At 45.9% G+C, this 20869-nt stretch overlaps 1 protein-coding gene across 1 annotated transcript in view; it reads left to right on the forward strand.

Annotated features, from left to right (window-relative positions):
• Window positions 1-20869, forward strand: part of DNAH12 (dynein axonemal heavy chain 12) — a 78599-nt gene that overhangs the window by 51101 nt on the left and 6629 nt on the right. Inside the window, exons 54-74 of the mRNA XM_061551756.1 lie at window positions 319-560; window positions 1073-1220; window positions 1874-2019; window positions 2845-3059; window positions 3317-3509; window positions 4274-4466; window positions 5049-5221; window positions 5661-5801; window positions 6192-6350; window positions 6716-6860; window positions 7515-7665; window positions 8224-8477; window positions 11005-11145; window positions 11738-11875; window positions 11978-12211; window positions 13133-13321; window positions 14197-14300; window positions 15754-15958; window positions 16405-16542; window positions 17024-17115; window positions 20476-20543. Of these exons, the coding sequence (XP_061407740.1) occupies window positions 319-560; window positions 1073-1220; window positions 1874-2019; window positions 2845-3059; window positions 3317-3509; window positions 4274-4466; window positions 5049-5221; window positions 5661-5801; window positions 6192-6350; window positions 6716-6860; window positions 7515-7665; window positions 8224-8477; window positions 11005-11145; window positions 11738-11875; window positions 11978-12211; window positions 13133-13321; window positions 14197-14300; window positions 15754-15958; window positions 16405-16542; window positions 17024-17115; window positions 20476-20543 (3469 nt within the window). The remainder of the gene's footprint in view (window positions 1-318; window positions 561-1072; window positions 1221-1873; window positions 2020-2844; window positions 3060-3316; window positions 3510-4273; window positions 4467-5048; window positions 5222-5660; window positions 5802-6191; window positions 6351-6715; window positions 6861-7514; window positions 7666-8223; window positions 8478-11004; window positions 11146-11737; window positions 11876-11977; window positions 12212-13132; window positions 13322-14196; window positions 14301-15753; window positions 15959-16404; window positions 16543-17023; window positions 17116-20475; window positions 20544-20869) is intronic.

The following is a 20869-nucleotide window of genomic DNA, read 5'->3' on the forward strand; positions in this document are numbered from 1 at the left end:
TAAGTCACTCAAATGCAATCATGTGCAATTTTGCGCTGTATTGACAATTACAATCTTAACGAAGTTGACTAAGTCTTGAGTTTATTTGAAATGTTTTTGCCATAGATGCTGCCATCCACTTGTGTTAAGTTAGTCATAACTTTAGTGATTCCTGCAGGGCCAGGGAATGTGATGCAGAGAGAAGGTTTCAGCGCAGGCACCGAGTGCCCATCACCGCTACGTCACTTCCTTAGCCTGCTAGCCCTGAGCCTTACGTCTTATTAGCTAAGATTAATTTTACGTAGCAAGATAGTCACAAGAACTATAATTCCACCGCAGGTTGTGGCGCCCAAGAAAATTCGTTTGGCCGAGGCCGAGCAGTCGCTCGCCCAGACGATGGCGCTGCTGGAGAGGAAGCGAGCCGAGCTCAAGGAGGTGGAGGACCGACTTGCCGCGTTGCAGAAGACCTTCGACGAAAAAACGGAGGAGAAGGTGCGCCTGGAGTTCCAGGTGGACCTCTGCGCCAAGAAGCTGGAGCGGGCGGAGAAGCTCATAGGAGGGCTCGGCGGGGAGAAGTCCAGGTGCTTAGAGGACAGTATGGGGGAGGGGGGTGGTGATGGAGGAGTCTGTGGCTGACAAAGAAAGCAATGAGTGACCTGGATGAGACCGTGTTATTGCTCTACATACAATTTAAAGATGCTGCCCTTGCATTTGCCACTCCTGGCATTCGTGGGTATTGGGCCTACTTTGTCATGCTGGTCAGCTTCTGGAAGAGGTAGGAGTATGCACACCATACCCCACCATATGCGACCTACCGAAAACATCAAATCCAGTGTACCCATTTTAATGCTGGGTGGAGAGGTGCGGCGGGGATTTAAGAAACTTGCCCCTTTTTTGAACTGCCGCATGTGGAGATCAAACGTGTGACTTCTGGATGGTAGTCCAGTGCGCTCACCATTACATCATGGCAGCATCCTCGACAGTGATGTAGTTCATGCTATTTAATTTAATGTTTGATTCAGTCTCTGCACGTGTTAAAGAGGTTTCATAGTGTGTCACCACGCCTGACTGCTGGACTCTGACTCTTGTGCAGGTGGTCTAAAGCGGCGGAGGACCTACAGAACACGTACGACAACCTCACGGGGGACGTGCTCATCTCATCCGGGGTCATCGCCTACCTCGGGGCCTTTACTGCCGCCTTCCGACAAGACTGCACGCGTCGCTGGACCCAGATCTGCAAGGTGCAGCCTCGTCACTCAGTCAGCTCATTAGTCGGACGTTGATTCAGTCAGTCAGTCAACTGTTCAGTCAATCAAGCATTCAACCAATCAGTCAATCAGTCAGTCGTTTATTTAGCCAAACAAACTCCTATTCGAAAACCTAATGGGTGGTGATTCATCTCGTCGGTGATCTTGAGCTAGTGGTTAAAATGTATGTAGCAGGGCCTAGTTTTCCTGTTAATATCCCACAAAGTGGTACTATTTATTTTATAATACTTTAGGGATGATGGGCTGAGTTGACCCCTGAGCAGGATTTCAACTGACAAAACTTATGATTGAGTCTGGTTCTAGAGCACAGAATCACTGAGCTGGATGAGTAGTGGAATTTGCAGCTGGTGAATATGGATGGCATGCCATGTGGTTACAGCACTCGCCTCAAACCGAAAAGGTTTTTAAGTTGAATTCCTGGTTGGGGCTTAACTCATCCCTTCGTCCTTCAGGGGTCAACAAAGTGAATACCACTTTGTTTGTCCTACGTAATGATTGTCACCCACCAGAGAGTTGTGAAATTTCTAGAACTGACTGAGGGCCACCAACAGCGATGAGTTCACCATATCTGTTGACCTGGGACACATTGAATTTTCTTTGAATGAGACAAGTGAAACCTCTTGCAGGAGAAGAAGATCCCATGCTCCAATGACTTCTCACTGAGCAAGACACTGGGGGAGCCCATCAAGATCCGCGCGTGGAACATTGCGGGGCTGCCCACGGACAACTTCTCCATCGACAACGGCGTCATCGTTGACAACTCCAGACGCTGGTGCCTTCCCCTGCCTCCAATCGCACTCAGCCCCTGAGGCGTAAACACCTGGCAACTCGTGGAAGACTCATTGTGGTTTAAATTTGCCAGTTTTTTCCTATTACACGAAAATTACTTAATCGGGATTACCATGAGCAATATCGCCCTCCTACTGACAGACGCCAGTACTGCGTCACCGTGTGTTGCACAGGGACAGCTGGCATCGGGAGGTCCTCTAGGTCAGATAATTAAACTGAAAAACAACAGCAGGGTGTTGGAATGCTTGAGATGAGATGTACATGGTAACATAAATGAATTTGACTATTATGATATCATGATTTTTGATCAATGATAATTTTCAAAAGTTAAATTATCGCCTTTCTTCAACGAGCAATGGGGTATAAGTACTTATCAATGACCGTGTAACTAACGTATTGCAAAATAGATGGCAACATTTAGCTATTGTGGATATCCAGACTTGAAGCAATGTGGAGACCAAAACCCTCTAAATGTACCGCTTGACTGCCAAACCACGTTGCTTCATACGATCCTGGCGGCAGTGGGCAATCATAATTCGCACCAGGACCTCCCGTGGACGATGTGGACGTCTGACGCACAAGTGGCGATTAAAGACAATCAACACTGAAACGATGGCAAAATTCAGACATTTTAACGTATCATGAGCAGTCGTCCCTTGTATTCACTTCTCGGTGAGACGACAAAAGTTAATTCCGCATGCGATGATGTTTTTTGACGGGCAATCTAAACTTGATACCTACCCTTGTAAATGTTGCTATTTCCATACCACAGAAGAAGATTGCACTTTTGCCCCTTCTATCCTGCCAGGCCTCTCATGATTGACCCCCAAGGCCAGGCAAACAAGTGGGTGAAGAACTCGGAGCGTGACAATAAGCTGACGGTCATCAAGCTCACAGATGGCGACTACATGCGCAGTCTGGAGAACTGCATCCAGTTCGGGACGCCCGCGCTGCTGGAGAATGTGGGACAGGAGCTGGACCCCTCGCTCGAACCGCTGCTGCTCAAGCAGACCTTCAAACAAGGTGGGGGTGCTGTAAGATACTCGTGTGAGGGAGGAAACTTGAGTTAATGAAGATAGACTGTAAATATGAGAGGAAAGCCCGTCAAGAGGCACGCAAAAGTCAGAAATCCATTTGCACTGTCTCATAGTCACCTCGCAGCGTGGCAATTTCGGAGTCTCACAGGACGTGGTGATCCATCAAGCCCATCTTTGAAGTGCTATTTTATTGGTGTGTGCAAAGCAGCTGACGTGAAAACCTGTGGCTGTGCATATGCACAGGCGGCGTGGACTGCATCCGCCTGGGCGAGAGCATCATCGAGTACTCAAGCGACTTCCGCTTCTACATGACAAGCAAGCTGCGCAACCCTCACTACCTGCCCGAGCTCGCCACCAAGGTGTCGCTGCTCAACTTCATGATCACCCCGGAGGGCCTGGAGGACCAGCTGCTGGGCATTGTCGTTGCCAAGGAGAGGTGAGGAGAAGGACGTGTCCCGCTGCCAAGTAAACACATTTGTCTGAGTGTTTTATCTAGTCAAGGTCATCTAACCAATGAGTTTGTGCCTCTGCACCTCACCATTGCTTCCTTCCTGCTAATAAATTATCAGTTGTCATGAAGTCAACAGCTGACTTTAACAGGATTCTTTTACAATCGAACTTTAAATATTTTCATAGTTCTAATTATACAACAATCATTGTGGATAATTGTGTTACTTACCTGGTAGGGCGTCAGGAACCACTTAATACTCTGACATCAGAAAAAGTCCCAAAAAAGAATAAAGACTTTAACAATAGTTTTATTCCACACAGCATCATCCATGGAAATAGCACATAAAAGGCTGAACATCACGAAACCCCAGCACATATCAGTCATAGTCAGCAGCTAACAAGAAAGTTCTACAGTGTGAATTGAAAATTGACAGGGGACTGATCTGATGCGTGTGCAATGGCAGTGCATTCCACACAGAAGGGGCTGCCAGAGAGAAAGCATGCCTGCCAGCATTCATATTTTTCGTCTTTGGTGTGATCAGCAACTCGAGGCTGTGAGCGAAGGGGTCTAGATGGAGCACAAGGAGAAATGGGAGATGAAAGATAAGCGGGAGCAAGGCCATAAAGAAGAGGAAGCTAGACCATACCCTATTTGGCAATGCCAGCCTTATGAGATGCTCACTAACTTGTGAGTGCAATCCACACAGTAGTGAATGGGGTCGCATGCGCGTGTGTGTGTCTTCTCTGTAGACCGGAGCTGGAGGAGGAGAGGAACGCACTGATCCTGCAGTCGGCTGCCAACAAGAAGCAGCTGAAGGACATCGAAGATCAGATCCTAGAGACGCTGCAGTCGTCACAGGGAAACATCCTGGAGGACGAGTCGGCGATCACCATCCTCGATTCGGCCAAAGTCATGTCCAACGAGATCACAAAAAAGCAGCAGGTGGAGAGGAGGGTTGTGCTTAAACTGTCGTGTGCTATTATATTGCATCATCAAAACAGTGTCGATTCAAGCCGTCTTACTATAGTGAAATTTGCTCGCTCACTTTTCACATCCCGGCCTATGTGTACAGGATGAGGTGTTGCAACTGTTGGTTTTCTTTCACATGCAATGAGCTCTGTACTGAGCACCAAAATTTACCACATGTGTTTTTCTGGCCTGGATAAACGGATTCTTATTTTGCGATGGAGGTGAAAGTACTTCTCCATGGCTGCGTGCTGATGTTAAGGCTGCTGTGGGCTTGTGTTGAAGCTTTGGGTTAGTGATGAGTTGTGGGAGTTATGTACTATTATGGCTACTTACGGTGCGAAAGAAGTTCAACGTACATACAGTACATACCGTGGTTTAGTGTTGAGGCTGTGGGTTCATGCTTGAGCTGTGTGTAAGTAATGAGGCTATGGGTTAGTGTTGAGATTGTGGGCACGTGTTGAGGGTATGGATTTGTGTGGTGCCTGTGGGTTCGTGTTAAGGTTTCCTCGTGCAACCGTATAGTGCAATAACAGCGTGTACATATCATTACTTCAGGTTGCGGAGAGGACAGAACTCAAGCTTGCAGAGTCTCGGGAGGGCTACAGACCCATCGCTCGCCACTCTGCTGTCCTGTTCTTCAGCATTGCTGACCTGGCCAATATTGACCCCATGTACCAGTACTCCCTGGCTTGGTTCACCAACCTCTACATCATCTCCATCCTGGACAGGTGAACTAATTGTATTTGGTGGTGACTTTTATAAACGGAGACTCATTAGAAGAGCCCCTAAGGCCGGTAATTCAAAGCAGCCGGTGACAGAGGGACAGAATAAATATATTTATTAGATGAGAGTAGATATGCTTCTTGATTTGGGGCAGTGTTATACGAGATTGTGAAGGGAGAATGATAACATTAGTTGTTTTCCACAAAGTGATACTAAATTTTTATTGATCATGAAGCGATTATAGTCAACCCCTGACTGGGATTTAAAATCATGACCTTTTTATAAACGACTAATACATTATTATTGTGTAAAATGATCGACTGGTGAACTGGTGAGGCATGATTGACCTATTGAGACTTCATTGTAGCTCAAACGACTAGGTTTACATGGACGTGTTTTTAACTAGGTCTTATATCCACGTGTGTGCCGCCCATGCTGTTTCAGCAACAAGTCCAAGCTTCTGGACAAGCGCCTGCGATACCTCAACGACCACTTCACCTACAACCTCTACTGCAACGTGTGCCGCTCGCTGTTTGAGAAGGACAAGCTGCTCTTCTCCTTCGTGCTCTGTGCTAATCTTCTCATGTGAGTCGTGATCACGCCACGGGCGAGCGTCTCAATGAACCGGAAAGATCTCAGTCGATTGCGTTGTTTTGTTCAGGTTGGATGGGTAGCCTGCCAGTTGGTGTGTTTGCCACCACTGAGCCAGTTTGCTACATGATAGTTCACAAAGGCTGCTGGTATGTAAGTGCCTGCGACTAATCACCTGGAGTGCACTCGATCACGTAGGCAAAACAGGGCTGAGCCTGGACTTGGGCTGAGCTGTCGACGCGACGAATCTCATCAATGATGCAAACCCCAAATATACAGGTGTCAGGGTCGGGATCGAACCCACAACCTCCTGTATACCGGGCGAGGTAGTTAACATCTTGCCACCGTGGCACCCCAGTGACATGGAGAGTGCTGTGCCCCCAGTGCTCGTAAAGAGCTGGACATGCAGGAGTTCCTCTTCCTGCTCACGGGGGGAGTGGGGCTGGAGAACAAGCGCAACAACCCTGACCCCACTTGGCTTCTGGACCGCAGCTGGGACGAGATATGTCGCATGAGCGACAATCCCAGCTTCCAGGGCTTCAGGTCAGCACCAGCAGTGATTGTAGCAGCATTATACACGTCGTTATTCTCAGCATTGTGCATTTGTCATAAGAAGATCATCGTCATCATAATGAAAAGCATCATCTTCGTGATCATCAGCTGGATGAGGAAGTACAGCTGCTGCAGCAGGCACAGCAGCAGCAGTATCAGTAGCACCTGCAAGAGCACCAACAGTAGCAAAATCAGTTGCTTCGTCATCATCATCATGAGCAAGAGGCAGCACTAGCATTTTTATTGTGTGAGTAAGTGCGTTGAGATTTGTTTGAAATAGGTTTTGTAAAACATTAAAGTAAATGCCATTGATGGTGTTGATGGTGTTGATGATATAATGTCCATGTTCTTTGCAGGGAGCACTTTGAGAGTGCAATGGAGCAGTGGCGAGCGATATACGAGAGCAAAACTCCGCACAATGCACCCTTCCCACAGCCTTGGGACACAAAGCTCAACATCTTCCAGAAGATGATCGTCATCCGGTGCCTCCGCCCAGACAAGGCAGGCTCTCTGATCCATTACCGCCGCTTGCAGTGGACACGCACCTGCATTGGCATTCAATCAATCAAATCCTTCATACATAACTAGGGAAGAGCTCACTCAATGTTTATAACAGAATGTTTTCAGCAATAGCCCTTCCACGTAGTAGATTGAGGATAAGAGGTCATTAAGGCCAATGCCGTTGGTCCAACCACACTTTTCCATTGCTTCCTTATGCTAGATCCTAAAGCCGTTCACAGTTGACACCCATCCTCCAATGTGCCTCCTGACAGTTATCCACCATCTGACTTTAGGTTTTCTATTTGGTTGCTAATCTCTGGAAGTCGCTCCAATGCTTCTCTCCTTAACCTACCCTCCTTCATCCTCCATCCCTCCTCCGTTGGCCACTCTCAACACTCACCAGACACCTGACACTACTCACCACTTGACACTGTCACAAGATACTCACCTGACATCACTGCCAGTCACCCACCTGACCCTCACCAAACACCCTCACCAAACACACCTGATATCTCACCACTCTTGCCCTGCTATGCAGAAGGACCATTACTCACAACACCATGTACGATATACTTTTACGTTATATGGCAGCGTTAATGATAATGGTGCCATTATCCTTCCTTGTCGCTGTATCTCCGCCGACCCCTCCAACAGGTCGTGCCGGCCATCACGAGCTTTGTGACGGACAAGCTGGGCAAGAAGTTTGTGGAGCCGCCCCCATTTGACCTGGTGAAGAGCTACGCTGACTCTAATGCCGCCATCCCCCTCGTCTTCGTGCTCTCGCCCGGCGCTGACCCCATGGCCAGTGAGTGCTTCCGGCACACACGCACGTGGGCAGCATGTGATTACGCCCACTGGGCATGGAGACCAGTGTCAGTAAAAAGAGAGACTAAGACGTCAAAAAGGACATTTATTGTGGGAGTGCTGGTGGCAGCTGAGTGAGGAAATGGAGAATGTGGGAGATTTTGCGCAGATATAGGTTTGAGGTTTTTCAGAGTTGAGATATGCATGAAGATATCAAGAGCTTAGGGTCAACGACAACTCCAAGGTTTTGCTTACAGTTTACCGGTGTAACATTAGGGTTTAGGAGCCTTAATTAGACTGGAGTCTTTACTGAGAGTGGACTTTTGCCAATGATGAGTACCCCTCATTTAGTAACATTACTTGGAGGGAGTTGGAACCAATACAATTTTGAAATTCATTCATTTAGGGGTGTTTGTCATATTTTGAAGCAATACAAATATTTAGTCCTGAGAGATATAATTTAATCCGAAGACTTTTTTTTGCAATCATTGGGTGGCCAATCAATTGCAATCATTAAATTAACATATATTGGCTCACACCATCCTCCACCCACCCACAGGCTTGCTCAAGTTTGCCAACGACCGCAACTATGGGGGAGACAAGTTCAACGCCATCTCCCTGGGCCAGGGTCAGGGCCCCGTGGCGGCGCGCATGATTGAAGCAGCCATGCGGACGGGCAAGTGGGTGTGCCTGCAGAACTGCCACCTGGCCGTGTCGTGGATGCCCTCGCTTGAGAAGATCTGCGAAGATCTGAGCCCTGACAACTGCCATCCAGACTTCCGGCTGTGGCTCACCAGCTACCCGTCGGACAAGGTGCCGACCACAACAGTGTGCACATGGCCAAAGCGTTGCTCTTGTGCACATTAAATAACCGAGCTGGTGAAAATCAAAAGTTAATGTTATTGTATGAGGTTATCACGACCGTGACTGCTGCGGGTACAACACCTCACATGTATTCCACCGCCTGGCTTGACGTCTTTCCCTCGTTACACAGACCACTCTTACAACAGCATCACCACCATCTGGCTCGAGGTCTTCCTCTTGGTCACTGACCATTGGGTGCCACTCCAATGGCTGCCTCAGTAACCTGCCCGACTGAAGACATGCCTTGCTTGCCTGGTTATTTCTAGAGTCCCTTGCTGCTACAGTCTCTTGTAAACGTTCAACTTGTCTACTCTATCCTGCCAAACAATTCTTCGCATCCTGGTAGAAACACAGTAGATACATCAATTGTGTTGAGAAGTTTTGACATTGGCCCTGTAGAATAGGACACAATTTGGTCTAAATTTTGAACCACTTGCTGGCCGGGTGGTACCAAATTCACAGTATGAAGGTTGTGAGTTCAAATCCCGGTCGGGAGTCAAATCAATCAATGAGTATTGCTGTTTGCTTATTCAGCAACAGTTGTCCTTTGCAGAGACTGATTCTCATCGTAGGAATGTGGAATTGACACAACTGTGTCAGGGCCAACATGGATCAGAAATTCGGACACTGCTCATCTGAGTGAGCAGACACTTTGATGTTGGATTTTAATGAAGTCATAGCTAGGTACATAACTTCAACAGGTGAATAATAACTGATTTACATTCTTCTCAGAATTATACATTGGTTCAGGAGAACATGTCAACAATACAAGTATTCGTGCTATTTGTTTAAGCCCTACTTACAAATGCGCTCTGCTAGTGTGCCTGTGTGACTAAAAATCACGTGGTATGGAGATGGCCATTATGTCTAACAGCCAAACACACCCAAGGCGATGGTAAGGCAGCAGGGATATGCGATACTATCAATACCTCATACAGGTGAAATTCACATGCTACTGAAATGGTGACTTTAACATGGGAAGACAAAAAGAATAGCACTTTTATTTTGTTTAGATTAAGCTGGTGGTCATGTCTGGCTGCTCTGTGTATGTGCACACTAGAAAGTGTACATGGCATTGTGGCTATTTTCCACGGTGCAATGCAACAGAACCGCCTTTCACATTAGCGCGTTATGATTATTGAGCAGCGTGTTCTCACAGGAATTTCTCAGTGAAAAATAGATTATTTGGTTGTGGATAATATAATTCCACCGAATTGTTGCTGCTGTTGACATTGATGTTGTTGATGACAATGATGAAATGACTCTACTGAAAAGGGAATAAATAATATAGGAAGACACACGATTTGCCCCTGTCATCTCCCAAGGAGTGGCAAGACAGCTAATTATTTATGTGCCTTGTGAATTAAGCACACAGTGGGCCCTTGATAAAAGAATACGATATGTCAGCGCACTGAGGCACCTTGACCTGGAAATGAGTGAGATTAAGGACCATTCCATCAAACAGGCTCTCTGTTCAGGCTCCAATAGCCACAGAACCACATTGAACCATTGTGAGCTCGTTTGTGCAACCTTTGTCTTGAGTGTACGTGCATGTCGAGGATGCTAAGAGTTACGTGGCAACTTGGCAGTTCGGAACAGAACGTGGAAATAGAGCGTCATAGATGTAACCCCGGCAGAGTAGGTGTTGATGGGTGAAGAATCTGCACAGGATGGAGGAGGGCAAGTTATTGAGACAGGCATTGGAGTGGCACTCAGAGGTTGGCACCCATGGGGAAGGCCTATAATTAGATGATGGGTTACTGTAAACAAATACTTTGGAAGTCGCTTGTCGACTGTGCGACAGTTGTGGAATCTGACAGAAGAAAGCAACGTATTGGAGCATTAATGGTGATGACTGTGTTGAGTTATTGACCTATTGAGCTTACAGAAATAAGTGTCAGAACGAAGTCCAACATTTCTATATGAATCAGACCTTTTTTCCAGTATTGTATAATGTGGTCATGAACATAACATGTCTCTCAGTGTTGGTACAATACATGGCCCCCCTCGAGAGAAACTCAATCTAAATGAATGAATGCCCAGTGCAGTTGGAAATACCTGCACTATGGAGACGAAAGCAGCTGAGTATGCATTTTTCTGTAGTTGTGACAAACCCACCACGGCATATGCCAACACGTACCATGACATTCTCGCGAGCATAACAAGGCTAATCCCGTGTGTTTGTGTGCGATTGTGGGAGTGGCAGCGCAGTAGCTATCACATTCTCCTACAAACTGCTTGACTTGACTTGTATTACCGGCCATTGGTATTATCATTGGCGAGTGTTATCTGAATCTCTTCTGGGCCTCCCTTTGGTTGACTGAGCCTTAAATGCATACCTTTTGCGTTGTGTGAGAATCAGGACTCAAGAGATTTGCCTCCATGAGTAGGTATTACTATGCTCTATGAGGCTAAATGGGTAATCCGTGTATTGACTTGTATGTGCACGTACATTTAAATGTATCTGTGTGTCCAGTTTCCCGTGAGCATCCTGCAGAACGGGGTCAAGATGACCAACGAGCCTCCGACCGGATTGCGCATGAATCTGCTGCAGTCGTACCTCAGCGATCCCATCTCAGACCCTGACTTCTTCAACAGCTGTCCTGGAAAAGAGCACGTGAGCTCACCTACAGCAACATGAACTTTTACGGGGACTTGTGCTGACGGGGTGCTAAGCCAAATAAATGGTAGTGCTTTATTATCAGACAACTGAATCATCAATGCCGAGGTCCAAGGTTTTAATTGCAGGTTCACTAACCGAGAATACATACATTGACGTCATCTATTTATCCAAGGAAGCCCATTTGCTGTCTCTGTGTGGTTTGTGTGTCGGTGTGAGTGGTGACTGGCACAATGTATAGCACACTGTACTAGGAATTATACAACTCGGGTTCAATTCCTAGCCATGGATAACACCTGTGATTGGTTGTATCTGAATCTTTTCTTGACTCTCTGATTCATCCTTAAGATGACTATCTGGGGCAGCGTGACAGCATCAGTACTGGAGAGGCAAAGGCCATGGTACTCGCCACACGCCCCTTGGCGGCCTTAATAGGTGCTCGCTAACACTACTTATAGGCTGTAGGCTAAACAGGTAATAATTTGTGTGTGTATATGTCTGCACCCTTGCAATTTTCTCATCAACACCCGATTCCTCACTGCTCCTGGGAACACACTGACGGTGCTGCACGGATCTCTGTCCCTTGCAGGTGTGGCAGAAGCTGCTGTTCGGCGTGTGCTTCTTCCACGGGCTGGTGCAGGAGCGCAGAAAGTTTGGACCCCTCGGCTGGAACATCCCATACGGCTTCAACGAATCCGACCTGCGCATCAGCATACGTCAGCTGCAGGTAAGGATATGAGCTGACCGGATGGTGCAAGAGGGTTTTGAAAGACGATCGCAGGAGGTGGCCGTGTAATCATGCTCGTGTATGTGTCTGCGTTTGCCACAGCTCTTTGTGACGGAGTACGAGCACGTGCCCTTCGAGGCCATCTCTTACCTGACGGGCGAGTGCAACTATGGCGGGCGCGTCACAGACGATTGGGACCGCCGCTGCCTGCTCACCGTCCTGCAGGACTTCTACTCGCCGCAACTGCTGGAGGACGCCCACTACAACTTCTCGCCCAGCGGCCTCTACCGCGCGCCACCCAGGGGCACCTACGAAGACTGCATTGAGTTCATAAAGGTGTTGCCATCTGTAGCAACCTCAACACTTCTCCCTGTGTCTCTCTGCCACCCACTGTTTACTCTCCTTGCTATTTTATTCGTCTGCCTGGCTTAATGTTCCTTCTACTATCTGACACTGATTCCCCTCCATTTAATCACTTCTCATTGATTCCCTCTTCTACATCCTTGTCTATATCTGCCTTCTCTTGCTGCCCACTGCTGTGTTTTCTCTCTCTGTTTATCACACCAACTCTTCTTGCTATTCCTCCCACTTCACTCCCCCTGACTTCCACTGCCTCCCTCTGTATCCCTTCACCTCCCAATGCCTCTCAATCTCTCCCACTGCCATCTCTTTCTCGCTCTGCCTTCCACTACCTCCCATTGCCTCGCACTGCCTATGCTTGCATCCATCTACTGCTTCCACTCCCTGCCTTTGCTCAAATTTCCATACCTCACTGTTGCCTATCTTTATTTACCTGCTTCTAGTAGTGTGCACTGGGTTTGCCTATCTATCTCTACATTCAACTGCATTCCACTGCCTTTCCTTGTCTTCATAGACTTATCTCTGCCTTCTATCTCTTCTTGCATGATGTGCTCTCCACCACCTCTCTCTACTTCCCATTACCCCTTTACCTCTTGTCTCCCACCGCTGTACATCCATTAACTTCTTCATTATCTTTTCCCTCTGTCTCCACCTACATTCGACTGTCTCTCCACCTAGTCCCTTACATCCTTGTGCCACCCTTTGCCTCTCTCTTCCATAACTACCTTCAGCTGCCTTTCAATGCCTCCCACTGCCAAACTTTCATACCCTCTTGAAGAGCAACCCAACGCTTTCCATTCATCAACACAGTGTCTCAAAACTCTAAATCGTCCGTGCTGTATCTTCCCCACGCCATGCTTCCCCCCCCCCCTACTCCCATGCTGTCACTCGGAGCAGAAGCTGCCATTCGCTCAGCAGCCCGAGGTGTTTGGGATGCACGAGAACGTGGACGTCTCCAAGGACCTGCAGCAGACGCGGACGCTCTTCGACTCGCTCGTCCTCACGCAGGGCGGCGGGCGCAAGGGTGGCTCGGCCAGCAACACGGACGCCCTCCTGCAGGACATCGCTGGAGACATCCTCAGCAAAGTACACGGGCAAATCGACAGAGGCAGCAGGGGCTCGAGGAGGACAATTAGACGCAGGGAAAACGAGGATAGGCAGGGGACGGGAGGTGAAGATTGAGAGAGGCGGAGGAAGACCAGGCAAAAGGAGGCGGTGGCATGCTTGGGATGTAAGGAGAGAGCAGGAGACAGAAGGACAAGATGAGATGGGAAAGACAGGGAGAGGTATGGCAAGACAGATGGAGGCAGGTGAAGATAAAGAGAGGCAGAGGAAGATGAGCATTAGTGGGAGGCAGAGTTTGGGTTACGATTGAAACTAGTTTCAAATTGTCATGCATATATGGTTGCTGTCAGGAAATGTTTTTTCTAGAAGAAGTATATTTGGGCATTGGAGTGTAAAATATGGACATGCAGGAGCTCAAATGGAAAAATTATGTTTGAAATTAACTTTATTCTCAGAGACAAACTCATATCATAGAAGATGTCTCTGTCCTCAGCGTATTCAAACAGGACGTGATTACAGTCTTGTCTATCTAAGTGACACTTCAACATTTCCAGGGCGAGGATAAATCTTAATTACAGGCAACACCAAGACAGCTAACCTGAAAAATCCAGTTTAGGAGGTTGGGGAACTGAGACTGGTTCATAGCAACAAATGCTGAAGGCGTGTCACCAAATTAAATGTTGATTTAAAAAATATTGTAACGGACAATGTACGAAAAGTGCCAGGCATAGTAAATAAACAGAACAAATCATCTTGAACTACACCAACCACGCTGAAGGGCGATAAAGTGATGCACAGTACCATAACGATAATAGAGTGACAATGAGGAAGCTGCACTCATCTGTCGCTGAAACGTTCCCACGTGTCCTGTCCTGCGAATTCCCTGCCACCGACAGCTGCCCAAGGACTTTGACATTGAGGCCGGCCTGCAGAAGTTCCCCGTGCGCTACGAGGAGAGCATGAACACCGTGCTGGTGCAGGAAATGGAACGCTTCAACAAGTAACATCCCCCCCCACACCCCCCCTGTTAAAGGAACGCGCAAACCAATACACGAACATCCCTTGTCGAGTAGACTCCTACCTCGGCTTGTCCTGTAGGCATGTCTAGACATAGAATTATTCACACCTCACCCCAGAGAGGCAATACATTGTCACGATTTGGGGATGAATTTCACAACAAATGAAACAATTATTTATTTTGTCATTTATGTCATCTTGCTTGTATTGTTTCAATTGTTTTTCTATATCGTTTGTGTCGTTTCATTTACTCCATTAACCTACATGTAACAATATTAGATTAGCATCCAATGTTCATGAATCGTAAATAGTATAATCAATTCTCGCATCGAAATATATATATGAGTAGAATTAATACATTTGTTTATGCATTGTTACAAGCATCGTGTCCCCCAGGCTGTGAGACTCTGGTTTGAAGCTTCGTTAATGAGAAAAAAGACTTAAAAGTGATGTCACCATTGTGACATCAATAAACCAATACAGACCTTAAGTCTAAATGCTTTTTCTCATGAATTAAGCTTCAAATGTATGTCATCTAGCGAGGGATACACAGCCTAAATTTGTATCTAAAATATACGCACAGTAACCCATAAGTTGTCTGTTTCTGACTTCCTAGTTTCTGTGCTGAAGGTGCTTGACCCAGTTTCAAGCGAAATGTTGTTTCAAATTGCTAACTCCGGTTGTGAGAATTGTTCGTCACCTTACCGTTTAGCTGCAACAATAATAATTGGTGCGTTGAACCGATTGTGCACACCACGCGCCACGTTCAATGGTTTGGCTACGTCGGGTGGAAGGTCGCGCAACATACATTTAGTCAGATTATGAATTAAGATAATAACTAATAATAATAGGGGTTTTCCCCTTTTTTCTGGCAACAAAACTGAAACCTTTTTACAAGGATACATGTCTGCATTAACCACAATAAAAATGCAAAAAATTCAAAAAAAAACACTCTGATAATTTTTTTCTTTGCATTTTGACTGCAAGTATTGTGGTTAATGCAGACATGAATCCTCGTAAAAAGGTTTCCGTTTTGTTGCCAGAAAAAATGGGAAAAACCCGATTACTATATTTTGGTACTGGCAAAGGAGGTCTAATGAAGATAAGAACTCGTAGTGTTTTATCTAGCATCGATATTTTTCAGATGTTTCCGATAGATACTAGACTGACGTAATGGCCCTTTCACCCGTATGTAAAGATCTATAGTACTAAAGCAGTTGTGCACACTGCGGCTTCATTCTTTAAAAGGTTTTACTTTTCTTTACAGCTTCAGAGCATGACAATTAACATCACTGCTCTTCTGATGTGCAGTTGTGCTGAGTGATGTTTGCCATCTAGTGGCAAAATCGGGAAAAAAATGTATCTGCTCATTCATATTCGTATATTATTCGAGGTCTTCACCAGCATTGCGTCGCCCTCATCTGTGCGCTTGCCAGCTTGATCAGGACAATCCGCAGCACGTTGCAGAACCTGCAGAAAGCCATCAAGGGTCTGGTCGTCATGAGCTCGGAGCTGGAGGCGCTGACCAGCAGCCTGATGGTGGGGAAGGTCCCGGAGAGCTGGGCCAAGCGATCGTATCCAAGCCTCAAACCACTCGGCAATTACATCACCGACTTCCTCGCCCGCCTCAAGTTCCTGCAGGTGACGCATGGCTGCTATGCAACACCTTGGAGGCGACGGTTTGTGGCTCACACAAATTTATGGCCACACCTAAGGCCCTGTTTGCCCACATCTCTAAAAGTCGTGGTCCTAGTTCAGGTGACCGGGTGGATTGAGAGGCTCATATTGGCTGTCACTGCTGAGCCAGCACTGCTGAGAACCTGGGTTTGAATCCAGACAACTGATTTTGTGTTGCCTGATGCTGTGGTTAAGATATATGAAGTGGTTAAAAGAATGCATAATGGTAATGCAGAAACTTTGGAAGTGGGATTGGTGGATCATAAGGTGCCCCATGTGGGAACCTTATTGTTTTCTAAATGGCTGTCACACCAACAACCACACATTCACACACATATGCACCAAGCAGCTCCATCTTGATTGATCCACAACAAATCCACCCTCCAAAGTTGCTGTCTGGGTGCTGACAGGATTGGTTTGACCACGGAAAGCCCCACGTCTTCTGGCTCTCCGGGTTCTTTTTCACGCAAGCCTTTCTGACGGGCGCCATGCAGAACTACGCCAGGAAGCACACCATCCCCATCGACCTGCTGGGCTTCGAGTTTGAGGTATTTGTACGACGACGTGCGTAACTGTGAGAATCCCTGAGGGCAGAAGATGTGTGTGCCTGATGTTCGGTCGTACACCGTGTTAAAAACGTAAAGGTGCAGCCTTGCAATTGCTTCCTCGCTCTCCTGCTGGTGGACGGGCCTCCACCTGAGAGTATTTTGCCTACTCTTCCACCTGGCCAGACATTTTAAACCAACCACACTGATGAATTAACTTTTTCGTTGACAAAGGGATGGTGGTGGTACATTCAGTTTATTGTTTCAAGAAATCCATAAATAACTCAGATATTCTAAAACCATAGATACTTAGCTTCCCAATGACATCCCATATGTGCAATTAAAGTTATTCTGAAATTTTGACTGAGGTTGCCTTGTTTGTGGAACTGCCCTTGTGCTACCAAAATATATGTATATATTTACTGTTCATTGGTTTAAATTGTGGCTAACCCACACACTGAGTGCTGAATGGTTCCTCGTGCAGGTCCTGGCTAAGGATAGCAGTGAGGATTCCCCGGAGGATGGCGTTTACATCAATGGACTCTTTCTGGACGGAGCACGCTGGGACAGACGCAAGTCAGTACTGAGCCGCCTCGGTCTTCGTGCTTGTGTCGTGTGTGCCCCTATTGAATACGCAATTTACCAGCATGGTTGGTAAATGCATTGCAAGTAAATTAGGAGGGCCAGATGGCAACAGGGATTTAGAACGTTTATGTCAGAGTACCTGAGATGGCATCACTGCGTTCCTTGATTTAAATCTAGGCAAACACCTCTGACTAAATTCTCAATTTAATGACCAATTACTGATCATATATATAAAGTGAACTTTGACTTAATTTGACTTTATCTGACTCTGAAGGATCGAATAAAAAAAAGACAATATTTGATTGTTGTCTGATTGGCATTTGATGAAATACTTTTGACAGAGCTTGACGGTATTGTGTTGGCCCGTCATTGTGGCGGGCTAGCGGGGTCTACTGAAGTGACCCCAGAATTAATTCTAGTAATGTGTCATCTTTCATGACCGTTCTCTCACACGACAGTGCGAGGCTTGGCTGATGAGGAGTGCCAGATGGATCTTGATTTGCCTTGTGAATTGACTCTAAAAGCAAATGCAGGATATACAGTAACTGGTATTACAATCCATATACACTGAAATCTACTTCATAGAATCACTCGACATGTGTTACATTAATGCTTCTCTTATTTTGACACCATTTTTTTAAATAATATACATTTCCAGAAAAATGTACTCAATCCATTACCTGAGTTGCAAACAGCATTTGCTCATATTAGAGTACGCACTTATGTTTCATGGTATGGATGCTTACGCCTTGAGTGTTACTGCTCTTATATGAGTGCTAAGTGCTAGCCATGGTGGAATAACAGCTGCAGTGGTGCTGTGGCTGTTGGATTAAGGCCCAAAGCAGTGACATGTGGAGGAGGTATTTAGTTATCACAGACTACACGACTCCTTGGAGAAGGTGTTTAGTTATCACAGAGTACACGACTCCTTGGAGAAGGTGTTTAGTTATCACAGAGTACACGACTCCTTGGAGAAGGTGTTTAGTTATCACAGACTACACGACTCCTTGGAGAAGGTGTTTAGTTATCACAGAGTACACGACTCCTTGGAGAAGGTGTTTAGTTATCACAGAGTACACGACTCCTTGGAGAAGGTGTTTAGTTATCACAGAGTACACGACTCCTTGGAGAAGGTGTTTAGTTATCACAGACTACACGACTCCTTGGAGAAGGTGTTTAGTTATCACAGACTACACGACTCCTTGGAGAAGGTGTTTAGTTATCACAGACTACACGACTCCTTGGAGAAGGTGTTTAGTTATCACAGAGTACACGACTCCTTGGAGAAGGTGTTTAGTTATCACAGACTACACGACTCCTTGGAGAAGGTGTTTAGTTATCACAGAGTACACGACTCCTTGGAGAAGGTGTTTAGTTATCACAGAGTACACGACTCCTTGGAGAAGGTGTTTAGTTATCACAGACTACACGACTCCTTGGAGAAGGTGTTTAGTTATCACAGAGTACACGACTCCTTGGAGAAGGTGTTTAGTTATCACAGAGTACACGACTCCTTGGAGAAGGTGTTTAGTTATCACAGAGTACACGACTCCTTGGAGAAGGTGTTTAGTTATCACAGACTACACGACTCCTTGGAGAAGGTGTTTAGTTATCACAGACTACACGACTCCTTGGAGAAGGTGTTTAGTTATCACAGACTACACGACTCCTTGGAGAAGGTGTTTAGTTATCACAGAGTACACGACTCCTTGGAGAAGGTGTTTAGTTATCACAGACTACACGACTCCTTGGAGAAGGTGTTTAGTTATCACAGAGTACACGACTCCTTGAACTCCACTGCCTTCCCGTTTACTACCGCTGTCTTTTCAAACATCTCACGCTAGTCTTTAAATCTCTTGGCCTACCTCATCTCCTTCAATGTGACCTCCTGTGCTCTTCGTTCCCAATCTTCTCTCTATCTTCCTCTGTGGCTGCTTCTCCCTGTGCCCAATCCCGTGTTTGGTCCTTCTCTCTCCTTGCACCCATCTACTGGAATCAAGCTCCACTGTACATGAAGCAGTCCCCCTCCTTAGCCTCCTTCAATTCCTCTCTTAGAGCCCCCTCCTCTTCTCTATTGCCCATTCTCTTCCTCTTTTCTCCTCTCGCCCCTCCACTCCTGCCATCAGAATCATTCTATTCTGTCACCTATTTTAAAGTATGTCAAGTTCCTTGAGTGAAGGTGCTCTATAAATATAAAATTAGATTAATACTACGAGCTATGTAGCATAATTACGTTGCTTGTAACAAAAATGCAGGACTTGTTTGTAAAATATAATATCAGCATTTGCCTGTACTGTAATACAGCACTTTACAGGCAGAGTCGGTATATGAGGCAGCAGTCATCTTACATGTGAATCCTAATCTGATGGGCTGTGGAGCTAGCCAGTAGAGCAAGTAGGTTGCCAACCTGTTTGAATTGGTTTAGTTTTATTTGTTCGCATGTGTGAGTTTTCACTGGGCATTACACATTTGAGTTCTCACATGAAAGAGCTCCCGAAATAAGTTGGCCATATAAGGATCTGCATTGTGTTCGTCTTTGAGATTCAACATTAATTCCCTGCGGAAAATATTATTGATTTCAGGTTGAAATTAAAACTTGACTGGAATAAGATTTTAATCTGAATTGATTGCCCATTATGAACCAGGTTCAATACATGTGTACTTTACAAATGAGTGAACATCATAAGCTGTGTATGTAATTGTAATTTCTAAAGCTCCTTCATTAATTAATTCAGAGTGTTCTGTTGAGAGTGTAGTGAGATTAAGAGAGCGTAGTGGGATTAAGTAGCCCCCTCGATGTTAATCTCAAGGGACATCTTGATGTCTTCAGTCAAAACTATTTCTAATTTTTGTGATTTGTAAATGCTGATGTGATTTTTGAGCTATTATGTCACCACACATTGGCTTCGCTCTTGCAAATGATGGTGATGACATCGGGTCTTTGGTAGTTTCAGGCAACATTATAAGGCAGCCGGGCAGAAGTTGGTGACCTGAGTTTGATTCTGGCCAGGGCGAGCATGAGTGCCGAGCGATACCTGAACTGGTCTAGACCCCTCCATCACAAACCCCTACTCACCTGTGTGATGAACTATATTCAAAACCCCTCGTGACATACACGTTATAGGGAGGATTATTATGTTAATTATTATTACATGTAATTATATTATTATGTTGTTTATTATTATATCAAAATGATTTCTTTTACCGATGTCACTCAACTATCTTTACGGAAAGCGATGTTAATTTGCGTTTTAGTGATGTTATACTATTGCCGTTTGTATCCATCACGCTTACATCAGTGCACTGAGATATGTTTGCCCAGACTCACCGACTGTCCACCGTGTGTCGCAGGGGAATCTTGGCCGAGCAGCACCCCAAGGTGCTGTTTGATGCCATGCCGGTCATTTGGATCAAACCAAGTAAGTGACTGCATACGTGCTTTGCCATAACCACTCACAGCTGTGTTTCCCATCATCTTGATAACACTCGACTGTACAGGCATTGCTATTGTTGTGACATATTTGTTTTGTTATTTATATTCTCCACAACGATGTTAATTATTTTTACGTGTTATGCGTGGTCATTGGCATTGTATTGCCTGTTTGACACATGTACAAGCTAAAGCTTACTTCACTATCGGTTAGATCTGCACTGTGAATTCTGTAAATAAAAAAATATATAGACGTAAAAGGGATTAATTTAATTACAAGAAATTGCATTGACTACAACTTCCTAGGGAGGTTGT

The sequence above is a fragment of the Lethenteron reissneri genome, chromosome 15 (assembly GCF_015708825.2).
Source record: "Lethenteron reissneri isolate LAM-NWPU_2019-01 chromosome 15, ASM1570882v1, whole genome shotgun sequence".
Taxonomy (NCBI): Eukaryota; Metazoa; Chordata; class Hyperoartia; order Petromyzontiformes; family Petromyzontidae; genus Lethenteron; species Lethenteron reissneri.